This window comes from Calidris pugnax, unplaced genomic scaffold (genome assembly GCF_001431845.1).
Source record: "Calidris pugnax isolate Ruff unplaced genomic scaffold, ASM143184v1 scaffold41, whole genome shotgun sequence".
In the NCBI taxonomy this organism is placed as follows: Eukaryota; Metazoa; Chordata; class Aves; order Charadriiformes; family Scolopacidae; genus Calidris; species Calidris pugnax.
In genome coordinates, this window is record NW_015094509.1 from 27,142,942 (window position 1) to 27,162,782 (window position 19,841).

The 19,841-nt window shown below is 38.5% G+C and overlaps 1 protein-coding gene across 4 annotated transcripts in view; it reads right to left on the bottom strand.

Moving 5' to 3' along the window:
• The window catches only part of TRAPPC9 (trafficking protein particle complex 9), a 494,648-nt gene that overhangs the window by 446,619 nt on the left and 28,188 nt on the right, over positions 1-19,841 (bottom strand). For all 4 annotated transcript variants that reach the window (XM_014965614.1, XM_014965611.1, XM_014965613.1 and 1 more), the window contains 2 exons: positions 6,283-6,409; positions 4,184-4,329 (listed from right to left, as the gene is read on the bottom strand). In XM_014965614.1, coding sequence (XP_014821100.1) covers positions 4,184-4,329; positions 6,283-6,409 — 273 coding nt within the window. The remainder of the gene's footprint in view (positions 1-4,183; positions 4,330-6,282; positions 6,410-19,841) is intronic.

Here is a 19,841-nt window from a genome sequence, read left to right on the forward strand (position 1 = left end):
AAAATCCCACTGGGACAACCTTATATTGGAAAATTAACTCAGGCACCAATTCAAACCAATACTTAAACACATCCTTAATGCTCAACACTTAAAGGCTTACATACTTGGAGTTAGGTACAGAGTAGAGATTGCCTTAGATAATTAAGACTCAAATAAGAAGGAACCAGATGAGGAATGAACACAACTGGAAGAAGGAAATTAAAAATAACAGAAACAAGCCTCCATATAGACGTAGTTGATGATACAGAGTAAATAAAAGATCACTCTAAATTAAGAAGGAAACAACTGCTCACCAGCAAGTGCCACCTTAGTTTCCTCTCACTAATTTGCTTTGGGAAATAGTAAGTAGTTTGGGAGAGGCGGTGGGAGGGAAAGATAACACCAGGATCTACAGATACAGATTTGTCTGAGGTTCACAAAATGGAGACTTAAGCAATAATGCAAGTTATTTGGTAACTTGTGAAAATACTTAGGAAGACAATGAACATAAATAGGTCCGGTAATAAGCTGTACTTCTCATTTATATCTCACTAACAAGTGACAGAGGTTCAACTTCAAAGACACTTCACCCCACCAAGTCTAAACTTCTGATTATTTTCTTTTTTTTTTGAAGTCAAGAAGTTTATGGAAGTCATATCAGCAGCAGAGACAGAAGTTCTGAGGAACTGGTCAATGCAGAAAAAGCATTGTACATCAGCATTTCATGATCTTTTCAGCCCACAAGATCCTGTCCACCTTCCAAATTTCTCACAGTTAGCCACATCCACCTGAAGTTCAGACTTAAAACTGAACATGATGCTCCATAAAAGGTGAGGACCTGCAGTCCAAATAGACAAGTGGTGGTTTAACTGCATTTGTTAAATAAATCGTGATTATAAACTAATCTGTAACATACATGGATGAACTTTTACTAGTTTACTCAGTGATCTTAACATACATTAAAAATACTTTTTTACTAGGATATTAGAAAGTGTCCAGTAAAAAAACAGAATTACTAATATTAAGGCTGTGATTTCCAGTTGAAACCGTCTGTACTGTAATTGTATATTCACAATCATTTACTATCTGATTACACTTTGCAAGCAGTATTAGAGAGCTCAAGGGACATATACTTAATGCAAATGTTCAACTCCAATTAATGCTAGAGGAAATTAAAAACATACATTCAGAGATGCTAACAGGTTCTATTACTAAAAAACCTGAAAAGCAAACCTGCTGATTAAAACAAAATATTCAAAAGCTCAATTGTATGAGAGGTTCAGCAAATTTCTTTTTAGTTAATTGCTTATTTGTGCCCCCAATGTCTTATGGATTCTGCAGTGCCCAGAAGAACCAGTCCCTCCTCTGCAGAGGTATGTACGGAGCTTTGAAGGCATCTAAGCACTGAAGCCCCATCATGGTTGACTACATGCACCTTGTAGGAGCTGAAGTAGGCACTTCAGTCCTTCTAAATTAATTTCCATGTTATTAAGAACTACCACAAGACTGGAATGTCATTTCTGAAAATGCTTTCAACGCAGCCAGGTAAAAAGTGATTCTGAGCAAGTCAAGTTACCAGAAACACATGTTGGAAACTCTTGATTTCACCTCAGTATCTCTAAGCAAATTCAAACCATTAATTTCTCTGAAATAAATATAGTCTTCTCATTCCCACAGGAAAACATGACTAGCCCCTACCACCACCAAAAAGACACTCTCACTTCTGGAAATCTCACTATCTGCCTCTGGTTTCCTCTCCAGAAGATTGAGCTACCCCAGGTAAAAGATTCCAGGGCAACGCTACAGAATTGCTTCCTTGGGGAAAAGTTTTTGAAAGGAAAGGTAAAATCAGGTTATATAATCCAAGGTAAAAAGCTATATTTATACCATCTAATATAGATATGGCATTAGTTGCCAGATTTACTAATGGATTTACTATATTAGACTTTAGACTGCTTTAGACTATCAGTGCTTTAAAACAAAAATACACTTTATGTCAAAAATCAATAGGTTTAGTTCTTATGACTAGCAAACTATTAAAGCAATTTAACAAGAATATAATTATCCCATTTCTTGTTTCCAATCAGAAAGGCTTATCAAGCTGAAAGCTGAAAATGTTTCCTCAAGACTTTCTAAAGGGTTTGTTTCCCTTTGGTTTGTCGGCAGCACTTGACTTCCTTTGCTGTAACAATAATTTAACCAAAACATGGCTTACATATTTCCATGTAATTCATTTGTTATTGTTGTTGTCTTTAGTTAAAGTTACGTGCCAATAAAATATTCTCATTAGTTTCAAAGTTTATTAAATTCCTCAGCTTCTTGCAAAGGAAGTATCTGGGTTTGTTTTGGATATTCTTTTGTTCACAAAACTTTGCATGAAATATTAGAGGTTTTTCTAAGTGACTGCGCCGTGTTCTGTGCTTCAGAAGACAAATGCTTTACAGGATCCTAAGCAGCTCGAACATATCCTTAGGCTAAATAAAAACCTAAAAGGAGAAACTCCCCTGGATAATGTGAAACTCCTATGGTACACACAGCACATAAACAAATCCGAACTGGAACCGCTTCAAGAACAAGCAGGTCCTTTTGGATCCATCAAGGAACAGAACACTGCATAATGCAACTGTTTGACAAGATTGGCAATAAGGTTTATTTAAATGAAAAAAAAAAGAAAAAAAGAAAACAGGACAATGTATACCTAAAGAGATAAAATGTTGAAAATTTAATTGTGATCAATTTTTAAACAAACTAAGAGAAATAATACAATCTATTTTCCAAAGAAATGTTTCTTTCATGAGAAAACACTTTAAGATGTCCCCACACATTTTTTAAAATTTCTTAGTCTTTATTTAATTCTTATTTCTTATCTTTTACTTCCTTCTCCTTTATCTTTTGCAATCGAAGTAGTACTGCAGCAAAGTAGCACTAAACCATGTCCATCCAATCTACCAGATATTAATCCATGCCTCCGCATAGCTCCTAATTCCTCATGTTTCAATTTTAATTGAAAATACAGGTTATCATAAAAAAAAAAAAGAGAAAATGTGTGGGTTTTTCTCAAGATGAGGGATATGATCTTAATCATCAGAGATCCACAACACACACTGGTCCTACTCAAAAGCTTCTGCTCTAACTTGTTCCTGACCTACCCATTTGAAGAATTAGTTGGAGCCACTACTGACCACGACTCGCTGAATGTTTAGTATTTTACAATTCAAAGCACGATACAGAAAATCTAACAAACCTTGATGACACTTCTAAGTACCATTTTTCTACCATTTTTTGGTGATTACACGGTACAGAAACCAGTAACATAAGGAGCCAAATCAGGATAAACACCATTCTGCAAATTTCTGTATTCAAGTTTTTACAATCAGTTCTATTCCAAGTCCTTTTTGTGCTGACACTAACGCTTATGTTAAAGATTATTCACGTGTGATATGCACAAAAGCAACAAAAAGAACTACCAATATTTGTGACTTAATCCAGGATTGGAAACAAGACTTGTAATCTACTTCCAACAGTGCAATTACTGCACCAAAGAGCTTTAGAATAAATGAAATAATCTTGTAGCAGAAAAGTACTCTAGTATTCTAAACATTGTTTAGAAGGTTTTTTGATTTTTGCTGAACTGCCTTTAAGTGACTAATCAGAGAGTTCATCATTCTGAGTTTAAGTTAAATCATAATAGGATATCAATGGGATATTTTTTTTCTCCTGAAATAGATAAACTGAAAACCTATCTTAAAATCCCAGTGGTCTAACACAAATAGCCAAAAATTAATAAATAAATACTTCTCAGGGTGATGCACTAGCACAGTCCAGTTTCCCATGGATTTGAATCTTTTGTCTGTGCTTCTCATCTGGCTCCCCTTGTAGCTCAGGGCACCACTCGTGGTAACTGGTTAAGCTGGCTGCTGCCAAACACTGTCAGAACTAAGTTTTCCCTGATTTTTCATATATCTAAGAAGGAAATAAAACCAGTTTATCTCCTCTGAAAATCAGTTTTATCATCTTTGAGACTTGACTCCTCTTTTGAATTTGAAACTGCCCCATGGAGAACAAAGCTTTGACTTTTCAGGACTTCAGGCTAAAAAGCTGATTATTTCAAATACAAGAAAGCAGCGTTCAAGTTTGCTTTCCTTGACCATGAACGATTTTCTAATTCAACAAAAGAAAGGAAAATACTGCAAAACATTCTTACCTATTTTTTTACTTCGTTCTTCCCCACGACTGTGTGCGATAATTGGAGAATATATGAAGGGGCTTTTGGTTGACACATTCTGACCAAGTAGACTTTTCATTTTGTGAGGTCGGAGACTGGTCGGGAGGTTCAAGAGCTTCACAGATCTGTTTGGTAAAAATAATTGTATAATATTTTATCTATTCTATTTTATTTTATAATAGATGGTAGTGTTAAAAATGCACCGATAAATACTAAATGACATTCTATGTAGGTACTGAGTAAAATACCTGAAATGGAAAACGTGAACACCTGCAGAACAAAAGAAAGTAATACCAACCCAAGGAAACTAAAGGCAAAGTTTCGGAAAGCTCTCAGAAAGCAAACAGCAAAGGAAAAACATCTTCTGCAGAAACCAACAGAACCAGAACCAGCCAGATCGATGATTTGAAACCCAGCTATTAATTTCCAAGTTAAGTGCAGACTGAACAACAGACACACAATAAGTCCAGGGCAGAAAGCAACTAAATATTTAACTTAAACCCAAACTATACCACACAGGGAAATCACCGGCCTTTCAGTGCTGGACTACCTATGTGTCTTGGCTGCAAATATGATCTAGGATAGTCAAACAGGGCTAGTTTAGCTCTATACATCGATATTTTTTTTTGTGAAACTAAAACAACCCCAAGGTCAGTCGATAATAAATTAGTCAAATAACTTTCCCACTGTGATACGTAGCTTTGGTTGAAGGTTTGGGGTCACATGTCCACATTGTATGTTTTCCAGCAAAGAAACTGATACCAGCTGCAACTCCGAAGTGTGCTCTCTATCACTGAACAGGCAACACAAAGCAGGTATCAGCAAAGTCATCCTAGATGACTGGCCAGTGCCAGCTGGATCCACTGAGGGGACAATGCTGGAAGACCTCAGGGAAGATCTACTTTTCTCCCCGTGTGTCCACATTAAAGATGGGGTGACACAGGTGGCTCATCACTGCAGAGAATTGTCCAACCAGGAGACTAAATGCTGTTCCCAGAAGACCACTGAAGTGGTGTGGCCATTCTCATTCCTCACGCAATTCCATCTGACCACACACAACCACATGGCTCCAGTCAAACCTCCACCTGAAGCAAGCACCTCCCACACAACAGGTTGTTAGTGTATCATATGAAACACGCTACATATGGTTAGACAAGGTCTCTTTCTTCAGTAAATGTGGAAAACAAAACTTAGAGAGAACATAGTAAAACTAGTTGTATCACGAAAAACGGTCAGAGAGTAAAACATTCATTTTCATTTTAGGGAATAAAAGCAATCTGAAAATAGATGTATTTTTCACTCCTTGGTTATACACTTTATTATCTCTTTGTGATACCAGAACACTTACTTCATGAAATATTTGATGACATCCCACTGAGAACGCAAATCTCTGAGAACTTTTTTCAATAACTTCAACCATATTTTTTCTGAATAGCAATTATCTTCCCTTCAAAAAGCCACCTCTTGAGAAAGATTTTCTTTTAGCCTTTCTTTTATTATTGATGCCCAATGGCTGTTTTCTCTCTCTCTCCGACTGCTTCTAATACTTCATGCTAGGCTTTAATCTAAACAAGGTATTATTCATGGGAGTGACTGCATGATGTGCCTTGGCACACAGGCACAAAAGGGGACACAAGATTTAGAACAGGCCAGGGAAGGTGCCAGCTTGAAAACGCAGCATCTGAAAAGGAACAGCTACAAAAGGCATCAGTTCCAGCTGAGTTCCAAGCTCTACAGATGGAGACAGCATCCAACTCATGGACCTTCAGTATGATCAGGTATCTAACTTACATCTCAGATGCAATTACAAAATACTTTTCTTCAATTGTATCAGAAACTCTCGAATGACATTTTTTGAAAGAAACCAAACCAACTCTCTTCTTCTAAAACTAAAGACCACAGAAAGTATTTTTTGCTCAAAGGCTCTATTTCTGCCTAGGAACTTCTCAAAACAAGTTGACATTTTTCCATATTATTGTGAACAACTTACGTAAGGCGAGAAGACTACTTGCTTCCAGTATTCTTTGAAATCTGACAGCTACTGTGAAAAGTTAAAAGATTGTATTTTGGAGTCTTACCTCACAATAGGCAATTTGGTGAACGGAACAGGAGGTAACTTCAAACCATCTGGGAGAGTGATGAATTCCATTGTACCAGGGCATTTTGCTGTGTAGCTTTCCAAGCTCTGCGTTACATCTTTCTTTTCTAGAAAATAAATGTGTTTAAAATGAATTAAAAAACAATTGCAAACTCACACATAACAAAAGTTTAAGATGAAGTTATAGCCTAAAGCTTTACTTGTTTTGTTGTTGGTTTTTAATTTATACAAAATAACTCTAATAGGAAGCCAACTAAGGTTTGCATGCAACGCTTACGGTTATGCTCCAGATGCCTTAATGGATGGATCAAATATAATTAAGTGACCTTAAGCAAGACAGTTCTCTGAATTTTTTAGAGTTTTGAACTGTCAGCCTACACCTGCTTTTTGTTAATTTTTTCATTGTCAAGACAAAAATTGTTTATAATTTATCTAGTAAATCTACATAACCAACACAATTGGCCTCAAGCATGTTAAGGTTATTAATAACAGCGTTATTACGTGAATAAGCCCCGTTCTGAAACATTAGCTTAAACAATACCAAAGGCAAAAAAAGAGAAACAAATTACTTTGATGTTACCATGTGTTAAAACTACGTAATTCTTAAAATAATTGTACTATATTATGCTACTAAATCATAACAGCTGGTAAGACAATTTTTCTTCGGTTTGTTTAAAAATACAAGAACATTCAAACAAACATACGTTATTTGGGTTGTCTTCAACAGTGTATCATAAACGCTTAGGAATTTTATCCAACAATTTTCAACAATGTATAGAGTTGCATCTATTGGAAATTGTGTCTATTTGGAAATATATGGTCTGAACACAAAATTGTATTTCTCTGATGAAATGGGAGTCTGCAAACAGAAATAAGACTGAGAATGTATGTTTAGAGGGGAGAATGAGATAGTTGAAAAGTCTTAGACCTACATTGTTTTAAAGCACAGTGAACAAAACTCCTTATATGTGCTACCAAGAAAAGGAGCTACTCAATAACTAAATTGTTTCTAGAAAATAACTCAGAGACAAAAATACTCAGTGATAAAACAGAACAGAAAAGGGAAGGCTGACACTGCTTTCCAAAAAGCCTGCTTAGACAAATGTATTGGGTTTATGCAGCAAGGTTTTGGTAGTGATGGGGGCTGCAGGGGTGGCCTTGGTGAGAAGAGACCCAAAGTAGCTCCATGTCAGAGACAACAGGATCCAGTCATCTCCAAAACAGACCTGCTGCTGCCCCAAGATGAGCCCATCATCTATGCTCTGTGATAACACATTTAAGAAAGGGTAAAAAATGTTGCACAGCAGCTGTGAGGAGGAGTGAGAAAAAGGTGGAAGAACCATACCCTGGAGCCCATGCTACTGCCCAAAACACTCTCTTGGGCCTTGGAAGGCTGATGCTCAAACATCCACTGATGTCTGTGCTGCCCACATCAACCCAGCTCACTTTGTAAAGCTTCTACAGCCATGAGTACATACTCTTTCAAAGCAAATAAACACTGATTGTAATTGCCTTCACTATGAAGTTAATGCCACGTACTGACAAATTGCTTGTGTCTCTGTTTCACTGAACTGACTCTTGAGCCACCACATTTTAATTGCGTGTAGGAAACGTTCCCAAAAATACAGTATTAGAGAGACACATACACTCAGATCAGCGTAGCACAGCCAGGAGATGTAGTGGAGACTGAGTATTTCCATAACAATTTCATGGTACCACATTTGGGTTGTTGTTTGCCATGTTATGTGAGCAAGGGCACACAGGACGAGTAGAATCCACAGAGATGGAAAGCATCGCAGCGACCAAGAATGAAGATGGTGACACTACAGGATGTGCTTAATTCTGCTTAAAACCTGAGGTCTGTCATTCTGAAGAACTGGCTTTCATTTCCTAGTGTGAAACACTGTCAATTACTGTACTCAAAAAAAGCATGCTGCCACTCGCAAAAAGAATTTGTTTACAGATTTGAGAGTCCCATTTTTACTTCGCAGCAGCAGCTCAGCATGCATTCCACACAGACAAGGCTAAAACAAGACATTTTTCCATGCTGATATTGTATGAAATGCAGTTTAAAACATGCTGCTGCCAAGCCAGCAGCTCTATTACTTTTTATTTAGCACCGCATCTCAGCTAAGATATTAAAGGAATCTACATCGATGGGACGTTATCGCTCTCTACAACTACCTAAAAGGAGGTTGTAGCAAGGTGGGGGTCAGCCTCTTCTCCCAAGCAACAAGCAATAAGACAAGAGGAGATGGCCTCAAGTTGTGTCAGAGGAGGTTTAAATTGGATATTAGGACAAATTTCTACACTGAAAGGGTAGGTTGCCCAGGGAATCACCATCCCTGGAGGTATTTAGAAGACGGGTAGATGTGGTGCTGAGGGACATGGTTTAGTGATGGTTTCCGTCAGCGTTAGGCTGATTGGTTGGACCTGATGATCTGAAAGGTCCCTTCCAACCTAGACAATTGTATGATTCTGTGACACAGCAAGAAGCATTCATGACACAAAAGAGCAAGAGCTGCATGATCTTGCTCAAAAGCCACTTCTGAAAGTCTTGACCGAGCACCTCTGCAGTGTGAATGAATGAACAAACTTCTCTGCTTATTCAAATTTGCAAAGCCTAAGAGTCTTGACCGAGCACCTCTGCAGTGTGAATGAATGAACAAACTTCTCTGCTTATTCAAATTTGCAAAGCCTAAGAGTTGCCAAAACCCGCTACACATAGCTTCTTTCAAACAGCTCTGACTTTTCCCAGCAAAAAAACGGCCCATCATCATATTTTGACACAATCAGAAACTGCAGCAACCTCCAGGGAGGAGCTCTTCAACTACTAAGTCTCCTGACTCAGAGTTTAGAAGATGTGCCTGAAATGGTTATCACTAGTGCTTACCTTTCTCTTTGCAAAGAAGTGACAGAAAACTACTCTTGGAGGTCTTTACCCACCCAGTGTCTTCATGCTTGTACATGTCAGCAGGAAAGCAATCACCGCTTGATCCTCTGACCTCTGAATTCACCTCAACAGCTTTAAAAGCCTGCACTGCAGCTGAAAACACCACTGGATACTCTTGAGTAGATATTATAGAGACTCATTTATTGAGTGAGAAATTACGGGTTATTTTCTCATCTGGAATAACTACATTCATGATTTTTCCTTTTTCCTCCACTTTCTCTCCAGACACATTGAAAGATCGGGGACATGGAAGGGCTGCACCCAAATAAAGCTGAGCAAAGCCACAGTCACTATTGCCACTCGAGCAGATACTTCTCAGCTCATTCAGTATAACCTCCAAGTACAATTTCCCCGTTTCACACCAAATTGTTTTCATTACCTTTTTTTTATCTGCCTACGAAAAATGAGAATTTCTGCAAGAGCACCGATACCCTTGGTGATTTTTCTGCTTAATTCTTCATGCCAACAGAAGGAACATTGGTTTTGTCCCAAATCAGCTTTGAACTCTTTTCTGAGAACACAAAAATCTGAAAAGCTTCAGTTGCAGAGTTAGAAACCATTTGTGACTGAAAGCTACTAAATGCAAAAAAAAAAAATGTCTTCCTGCTAATTTCACAATAACGTCAAGCATTATTCACATAATGTCAAGAAATGTCAGTGTTTCACAAAAACCGAGCCATTGAAAAATCAGACCAGGAAAGAAGAAAGAAGGAAGACTAATGTTTTTAAGTACTTCAGTAAGAGTGATTTAAGAGCATCACACAAACAGCATTTCATGCCTTGGCAGACAATGGAGAAAATTAGAAGAACACAATTTCTCTAACTGTATGTTTCAGCTCTTTAATATTTGAAGAAATTTAAGATATCTGCACTCAGTCACAGTCACTACCCATTAAAAACAAAGTCAAATATTAAAAATACAATGTTTGGTCTCTGACAAACAAAAGGTTTATTTTGTTTAGATCAAGTCACTGTGTCCCTTGGAGAACAACCTGCAGCAAGGTAGAACAAAAAAAGGTAACATTTTATGTCTGACCTGCCAATTTTGAACAAGTTGCCCATGAGGCAGCAATGTGGCCTTGTGGCCAAGGTGGCCAATGGTCTCCTGTGGGTCACTGAAGAGCATGGCTAGCAGGTCAAAGGAGGTCATCCTCCCCCTCTACTCTGTACTGGTGAGGTCACATCTGGAATCTGTGTCCAGTTCTGTGCTCCCCAGTTCAGGAAGGACAGGGAATGAGTCCAGCAGAGGCTACAAAGATGATCATGGACTGGAGCATCTCTCTTACGAGGAAAGGCTGAGGGACCTGGGGCTGTTCAGCCTGGAGAAGAGAAGACTGAGAAAGAACCTCACCAATGCTGAACAATATCTTAAAGGGCAGATGTCAAGAAGATGGGCCAGACTCTTCTCAGTGATGCCCGGTGACAGAACAAGGGGCAACAGGGACAAGCTGGAACACAGGAAATTCCATCTAGACATGAGGAAAAACATCTTTACTTTGAGGGTGCCAAAGCCCTGGAACAGGCTGCCCAGAGAGGGTGTGGAGTCTCCTTCTCCGGAGATCTTCCAAACCCACCTGGATGCATTCCTGTCCAGCCTGTACTGGGTGACCCTGCTTTGGCAAAGGGTTTACACTGGAAGACAAACAACTTTGTTTCCTTATGCAACTTGCTAAAATATTGAAAAAGGAAGTTGGGAAAAAACCAGCTAAAAGCCTTCTGACTTCAATCTTCCCCTGGTGATAAGCCCAGAATCAAAGTTTTAACAAAAAAACCCCAGTACTAAGGGTTCTTAGTGCTGGCTGAGCCTTTCCTTTGCCCTTGAAAACAGCAAATATTGTTCACAAATGAGAAGTCCGAGGAGACCCCCCACAGCATCCATCCTCTGAGAAGTGGCAGCCAGTTGTCTACCTGGCTCTCTCAGGAACAGAGAGTCAACCATATCCTTGATAAATTACTAGTACACAACGAGACAGAAAACTCAGCAGAAAAAGCAGTAGTTTCTGCACCCAGAAATATAGATACTTCCTTCACAAAAGAGGAGAAAGTTGTTCAGTGAGCCCTCTTACAACTAGAGAAGAAAAAAAAAAGTCAGTGTCTGCTGCCAGGAAGATCTTCAGCATCACCCTGCCATCAAGACACGGTGTATTCTTTAAATTAAAAAAAAACCTCAAAAAGGCCACAAAATACACTTAGATCCTTATAATAAGTTGAAGTAGAAATTGAGTACTCATGGCCAGTAAACGTGACAAACTATTCTCCTTGAAGTTAATCACTAGATAATAGCATGGATGCAAAGGTCTTCATGACCTTTCAGGAAGTCCCTCAACTCTACTTTGGGACAGATGCAGAAGGACAGAAATGATCTATTTGTATACTCAGTACATCCCTCTTCACTGCCACCAGCAAGTTAGTGCTGTAAATGAAGTGCTTTAGCAAGACTTGCATGATCAATCCACTAATTCAGTATTTCAATTATTTAATTCAGCAGAACAGAGCTGGTCTCCTCTAATTTGCAAAGAAGCATCACCTGGTTTTCCATTACATTAACTCTGATGGGTAGAATATGACAGAATTTTCTACAGTTTCAGCAAGTAAACAGCATCTCTAATATTTCCCTGAAAAATACATGGAGCAAGTAAACATGACTTCAAACTGCTCAGAGATCTGATACTTGAACAAGTTGCTTTGAGAGTAACGTAAGGAATGGTGGGTTTTCATTCCAGGATTCTCTACTGCAATTAATTTCAGCACTTGCCTATGTTTTTATACTGCCCTGAGCAGCTACATTTTGGACTCCAACTTATATTCATTAGGTCATCAGTTAAGACAGGACACACGTGCGAGTTGACTGGCCAACTGGATGATAAAATGACCAAAGCAAGTGAGATTTACTGGTTTGTTGCTTTTTTTTTTTTCCTTTGCCCCCTCAGGGTACTGTTAGCATCTACCTTTTCTATGTATAAACAATTGTCTTGAAAATTAACATCGCTGATCTGTTCCAGACACCATGTTTTGTCAATAGACTCAAAAGCTATTCTTACGGGGAAACCCAAAAAGGCACTGGCAGACAGCATACTATATGAATCCCAGTTCTTTGAGGAATCAAGCAAAATAAACCTCTAACTAATACTAAAACTAATAAAAAATCACAGTTTGACATGGAAAAGAGCAGGAACAACAAGAAAATAATTAATCTGTGCTACCCAGAGCACTAGACCCACTTACATAAACAGATCATCACAAACAATATCTGAGAAAGTGGCTCCATCCACACGAAGAAGAGAATGAGAAAAAAGGGTTCAGGTATTTGTTGTGTAACAGCTCATCTTTGAAAACGAAATTATCAGCTTTACTACTAACTGTGCAGGAAGGGGGGCTGGAAGAAGATAATCTTTTCAACATAAATAAAAATAGAAGCCTTGTCTGTTATAAAGCAGAATGTTTTCTGCTTCTAAATGACCACTGCAGAGAGAGAGAATGGGAAGCAACTGACTAAAACACACTATGGTCTTCCATTATAAGATTTGTCATCATCATACAAAATGTGTACACATTAAGTCACAGCCAGTTTGAAATTCACAGCCAGCACAAAAATATTTTTGGATAAAGACTCATGAAAAATTGAGACAGCTAAAGTCAGAGGTCAGTAAGATGCCATTAAAATTTCAGTATCTGGTTCTCCACTGTATCTGAGAACTTCAGGTGTCTGTACACTTTGAATACTACAAAAACATACTTTGTACATACAAAACCAGTATGTAAACCACTGAAAAATATTAATTTTTTTTTTTCATGTTAAGAAATACCAGATGACCTACCTTAACATAAAGTGGAACAAATTAAGCACAGGTTATGTCCATAACAATAAAAAAAGTTAAGGGCTGCCGCAAAGCTGCTTCTGAGCAAAGCAGGCTTTGTAAAAATTTACACATACAATGGTGTAACTGTTAAACCCACCTGATTTTGTATTTTGGGTAGAAGCAGCACAGAGACAGAAGATGGCAAGGACAACACGGTAAGTTCTGTAGGACAATTTCCCAATATACCATGATGCAAAGTCACAGGAATTTGGCCAGAGGGGATTATCATGATTCAAAGGTTCAATGCCTCCAGCAGTGATACAGAGAGGAGAGATTCTTGCTTGAGAAAAGATAGTTTGTTTTAAAAAAACTACACAACTGTCTGAAAACTTACAATGAAAACGTCAGCTCTCTCTATTAACATACAGTTGAGCTTTCCCATCACTCCTAGACCTTAGTCTTCTTGTCTTGGCACATCCAATCATACTCAATGAACATCATCTGGGGAGTTAACACATATGGATCGCCCTCTTTTGAACACAGATACTCATTTTTACATATAAAGTGCTACTTTCAACAACACCCTTGATTCCGGTATCTTCATTTGAATTTAGGTGAAAAATAGCAGTATGGAGTTTGTTAAGTGTCATATAAAATTTACTTGAATTTTAGTGACGTAGCAACTCCTAAACCAGCTTCCTTCAGTACAAGAAATATTAGCTCTTCAAAACACAGCACAAATTTTTCATGTCTTCATATTGCCAATTAAAGTATGTATTCCCCAAAGCAATCTCTTTCTCTGGAACAAAAAACTTTGCAACTTGTCTTCATTTGAACATTTTTCCCTCAATTAATCAAATCAGGCCTCTTCAAAAATCAGAGGTAACAACATGAAGACAAGAATTTTGAGCTGAAGCTCAGAAACTTCATTTTGTTCGTGACTGACTTTATACAAATTAATAGGAAACTTTTGTCATAAAGAAATGCACCGTTTTATGGTAGTGACTGATCTTCTGTTTCAGCTAAGAATTTGGATCTACAGTTTTTGTCTGTACCTCAGCAACACGCAAGTCCAAACAGAGGTAAATCATGTGTGAGAGATGTTCAGGTTTGTCCATAGCACCAGACAATTCGGATCAGTCTTCATCTCCATTACACTGTTTTTCTTTCATATAACATACAACTCCAAAAGCTATTAGTCTCTAGTTTTCGTGCTATGCAAATTAATTTCATTTTTTTTTATCGCTGTTGCTGATCTATTTATTGATTTATTCCACTTCCAAATTAACCAATTCACTGAATTAGGATCTGAACCAGAGTTAATCAAGAAACACAGGGATAAGCAGATCATTATTTGAAACAGATAAATACATACAGGCATTATGGTTTTCCTCTACACAAGCCTCACTTCCTACATAGTCTAAAAGACATGTATTTCAGGACCTTCTACACCCTTTTACTAAAACAGTTGAAGTGAAGTTATTTAAGAAGCCAGCTTGTCTCTAGAAAACACTGATTCCAGAGAGAGATTCTAAAAGAATACAAGCAGCCCACAGAGCTTTACCCTGCTGTGACTATTTTGAATTTTTTTTTAAAAAGGGGTTTTAAAAAAGCAGGAAAGCGTTGCAGATAAACAACTCCCAGCAAGAGGAGCACATAACACTGCTGAAGTTTTACAGTACACAACTGAAGAAAACACAGAACTAGATGAAAAACTCCAAAATTCACAGCACCATGATGAATAAGAAGAGTTAAGAGGCTTCTAAGAAGCCTCCTCCTACTTCATTTGCAATCTCAGAAGTCTTTCATTACAATATGTCAGAAAGCATTTACATTCAAGCTTTTTTAAATACATTCCTTCTTACACCATGTTGTGCCACCGCTATACATCGAGCACACGAGGTGACAAGTCTGTTCAATTACCTTTTATATATATACACACACTTTTTTAACGCACATACACAGATGAGATATGGCACTATGCTGAAGCTGTAAAAAGATTTCCAATTAATGGCTAAGAACCTACCAGGCTGCCATAAATATTCCCCGGTAATTATATTGAAGATTTCAGTCTCCATCCTGAAATCAGTTAATTTTAATATTCTAAGACCAACCAACCTAGCTCCCTATTGAAAAATTTATCGGCTGGGCAAATACAACTTGCAGGTACTTTGTCAACTAAAATACAATGCAGTGCATTAAAACCAGTTCATTAGTGTCAGTTAAGTAAACATCACTTCAACTCAGAAGTTTACAGCAAGTTTTAATTGGCGTTATATTCTCTGTTCAGTCCGATTAAAGTTTCCTTCTTTTCAGCCTTTGACATCAGGAACTTTTACCTTTCTAAAAATTCATTCACACGGTACAGAGGATGCTAGGGGAATGCTATCCCAATTTAAAGGCAGTATGCAGGAATGATGTTCCTTATGAGTAGGAAACACGACGAAATGACAGGCTGAGTCTATATTAGCAAGTATTGCAGCACAGAAAGGGAGAAGCTGGAGAGCAAAGCAGCTGGTGCCCACGTTACACACGCTTCAGGGGACTGCTTCTGACAGTCAGCATAAGCATAAAACCTTTTCTCAGAAGGTTTCCAATACAGGATCTCTTACTTTCCACTCCCAAGAAACAATATCACCATCGAATCTACTCTAGAAACTCTCTAAATAACCCTGGCTCAGGAAAAAATTGTGATGTTGCCATTTTTTTCTGGTTTCCTAATAGCTGACAACTGTTTTGAAAAGCAAAAGGGACGTGAATAATAATCTCTTTCCTCAACACCATAAACTCATTCACTTTTTGCTTCTTTTCATCTCTCCTAATCAGTAATTAATCAATGTAGCAAAAGGGTGGGTTGTTTTTTTTTCCTGGAATTCAGGAATGTTGTATTAACTAAATCACACTCATTTAAATGCTCCATCATTCTTCAAAAAGTAATCAGGCTTCAAGGATCTTCTACCTCCTTCCCATTAGAGGACAATTATCCATACACTTACTATTATTTACTCTGGTTTCTTATAAATTTACCTAGTACAGGTATCAAACTTACTGAACTCCAGATGGGTTCAAAGGATGAAATTCAGTTTATCTTATTTCAAGAAAAGCATCAATGACTACACTCAGGTGCAGACACCCAGTTGGTACTGGGACAGCCACATACGTGTAAAGGGGGCGATGAAGCCTGTCCAAAGAAGCACTGGGATGGCCAAGATCATTAGGAGGAACAGGGAGCAGACATCTACACTGAAGACAAACCCACCTCATTTAGTTAGAAGAATTTCCATCCCTCCCTGAATTCTTTAAAAAAATGCAGAGATACATTTGCAATATTAAAATGAGAATGAAGATAATTGCAACTGTTAGTAGTTCAACTTTTTAATTTTAAAATAAGAGTCTTTGAACCTTATCTGGTACCTGAAATTTATGACTACTCATTTTACAGTTCAGATGGCTCCCTACCATAAACCATTTCTAATTACACTTTGAAAGAATTCCACAAAATTTATTGTCTGTAGAGGTAGGACCAAGCCTCAGAATCTTCCTTCCTAAAATAATAATCTTGATCAAAGTTTTCTGATACAGCTTAATCTTCCCCGAGTGTCTCTATACCTCAATTATGCTTCAGTTCTGGCAGACTTCCTGCTTCTAATCACAGAATCATAGAATAGTTTAGGTTGGAAGGGACCTTAAAGATTATCTTGTTCTTCCTAATGCCTAATCTAAATCTCTCCTCTTTCAGTTTAAAACAGTTACCCCTCCTACTATGAATAAAATCCCTGAGTCCCTCTCCATCCTTCCTATATTTGAAGAATTTATTACGTTTCATGAGCTCAGCAATTAAATTAAAACCTTTTCTGGGTTTAATCACTCCCCCTGCCTCATTTAACTTATCAGGGTTGACCTTCCTTTCCACTTTCTATGTTTGGACACAACATCCACTTTTATTTAGTAACCTTTTTTTTACCCTCCCTCAATTGCATTCATTTTGCTGTTTAACTACCCTTGCTTTGTTCATTTATTTTTACTTATTTTAGTGGAGAAGGAGAACACATCTTTGACATCCTTAAGCAACCTCCATACTACCAGAAAACATGCCACTCCTTTTAATTTCTTCCAATTACCTCCTTTACTTTTATATAGCTCCTCATTTCAAAGTTAAATACTACTATCAGGCTGATTTACTTATTTTAAAATCAGAAATTCATATTTGGTTATCCTAGATTTTATTTCTAATACTTATAATCTTGGTTCCTGTGGCCTAGACATGAAGAACAGGAGAAAAGAGGTGCACTACGGGAATAGGCAGAAGGAACGATAAAAAAAGGTGAGCAAACGCCTACAAGTATCTCAAGGGAGGGTTGAAGGAGGAGGGAGCCAGACTCTTTTCAGTGGTTCCCAGTGAGAGGACGAGGGGCAACGGGCACAAGTTGGAACATAAGAGGTTCCACTCAAATATGAGGAGAAACTTCTTCACGGTGAGGGTGACAGAGCCCTGGAACAGGCTGCCCAGGGAGGTTGTGGAGTCCCCTTCCTTGGAGATTTTCAAAACCCGCCTGGATGCAGTCCTGAGTAACATGCTCTAGCTCTGGGCAATCCTGCTTCAGCAGGGGAGTTGGACTAGATGATCTCTATGGTCCCTTCCAACTCTAGAAATTCAGTGAAATTCAGTGAAATTCAGTGAAACTCAAACTAAAAAAAAAAAAATGAGCTGAAGCTCTCAAGAGCTCTTGCTACAGCGCTCAAAAAGGGAAAAAAATGAGAAAGTCACAGGAAGATATAAACAAGAGAACAGGCTACAGGTTGGGGAACACACAGTAATGTGCTGCTCCAGCAGTCCCTCAAAACAAGAGATGGTTTACGTTATTCCATGCTTTAGAGAGGCAGCAGTTATTTATAGTTACGGGTTCTTCTTATCCCTTTCTCCAGTGAAGAGCCATTTAGTCAAATCTGTGTGGGGAAGTACAAATCAGCAACTGTCTTTGCAGCTTGATTGGCTTGCAATACCTGAGGGTGGCCTCCAGGAACATCATACAGGAGGGACTCTATCAGGGAGTGTAGTGATAGGACAAGGGGTAATGGTTTTAAACTGAAAGAGGTGAGATTTAAATTAGATATAGGAATAAATTCTTTACTGTGAGGCCACTGAGACATTGGAACAGGTTGCCCAGAGAAGCTGGGGGTGCCCCATCCCTGGAGGGGTTCAAGGCCAGGCTGGATGGGGCTTGGAGCAACCTGGTCTGGTGGGAGGTGTCCCTGCCCAGGGCAGGGGGGTTGGAATTCTATGATCTTTAAGGTCCCTTCCAACTAGAACCATTCTATGATTCCCAAGTGTTTGGGTGGAAATTCAATACAATGTTTTAAGTAAAGATACCCAGAAACCGAATCTGGTCCTTACTGCTGTCAATATAGGCTTGGCAGAAGGGTTAGACTTAAGGGCATTTAACACCTTCGCTTTCGGTCTGTCAAATTTTAGGAGGCCAGTTTAATATTCTTTTTTATTTCCTATATTTCTACATGGCAATTTGAAATTTAAATATCACCGAGTGCATGCATATGCAATCTGTTCTATAAATAAAAATGTCTGTAAAATACCGCATAGTTTCCTCTTTCAAGTTGTAAGACAGAAAGGCAGATTTTGAGTTGTCAGACACCACGTCTGACATGATCAAATTACGATCAGTCCAGGCTTAACCATCATTTTTAAAGATAAACAAGGTTTAGGTTATTTTTTATTTTGCTTATATCAAGTTCATTGCTTCTTTGCAAAAGGCACAGACCTCACCCCAGCAGCCGATGTGTCAGCCAGCACCTGAGCACAGAGGTTTTGAAAGGAGGATGAAAAGGTTGTGAAAGGGATCTCAGATTCTTGGCATGTACTCCCTGGTCCTCCAGCCACCAACAGCTCTGAGCTGTCAAGACATCAAAGTGCTCTGCCCAGCCAACACTGACAAGTCCATCACAACTCATCTAGAGGGATGAGGGGAACTGAAATAGCATTCAGCATCAATTTTGGCAGAAAAATCTTCAGTGGGGAGGATGATCTCAGCACGGGCAGAGAATCAGTATCTTCTGGAAGGGGAGAGATTGTTTTCTTGAGAAAACAGCCTGGAGCCAAACTCACAAACCTCTACGGTTGGCATGGCATGGATCAAAGTGTTGTATGAGTTTGAAGTGCCAAGCGATAGCCAGTGCTGCAGCAGGGACAGAATCCTGCCACCACAGAGCTCAGAATGACATCAGTGAAATTTAGACAACTACGGATATTTCTGAAAATTCAACTCAGGACCTTTGAAAGGAAGAAAGGCCTTTTCCTTAGAGCTATGTTTTTATCATCCCATTGATGTCCAATGATCTAAGAAAGAACCATGGACAGGAATGACAAGGAGACACCCTAGGACATTTCAGGAAGTACTTCTAGATATTGTTCTCTCCATCCCCTGCAATCACTCACCTCAAGAATAAAGACATTCAGAACACAGATGAAACAAGGCTTCTGCATGTTTAATGCAAGGCCAAATCATGGTAGAGTCAGTAAGTTAATTAAGTACACAACAGATAGCGTAGTAGAGACCTCCAATGGGAAGGCCTGTCATCTTACTACAAGGCTGAAAAGAACTAGGACAGGACATCATAGGACAGGAAGATCTTAATGACAGAGGGGTACTGAGAAGCACTGAAAAGTGTGAATTGTTTCCCAAAGAACAAAACAACAAAACAGACATACTTCTACAAGAAAACATTGAGGTGCTGGACTATGTCCAGAGAAAGGCAACAAAGCTTGACCCT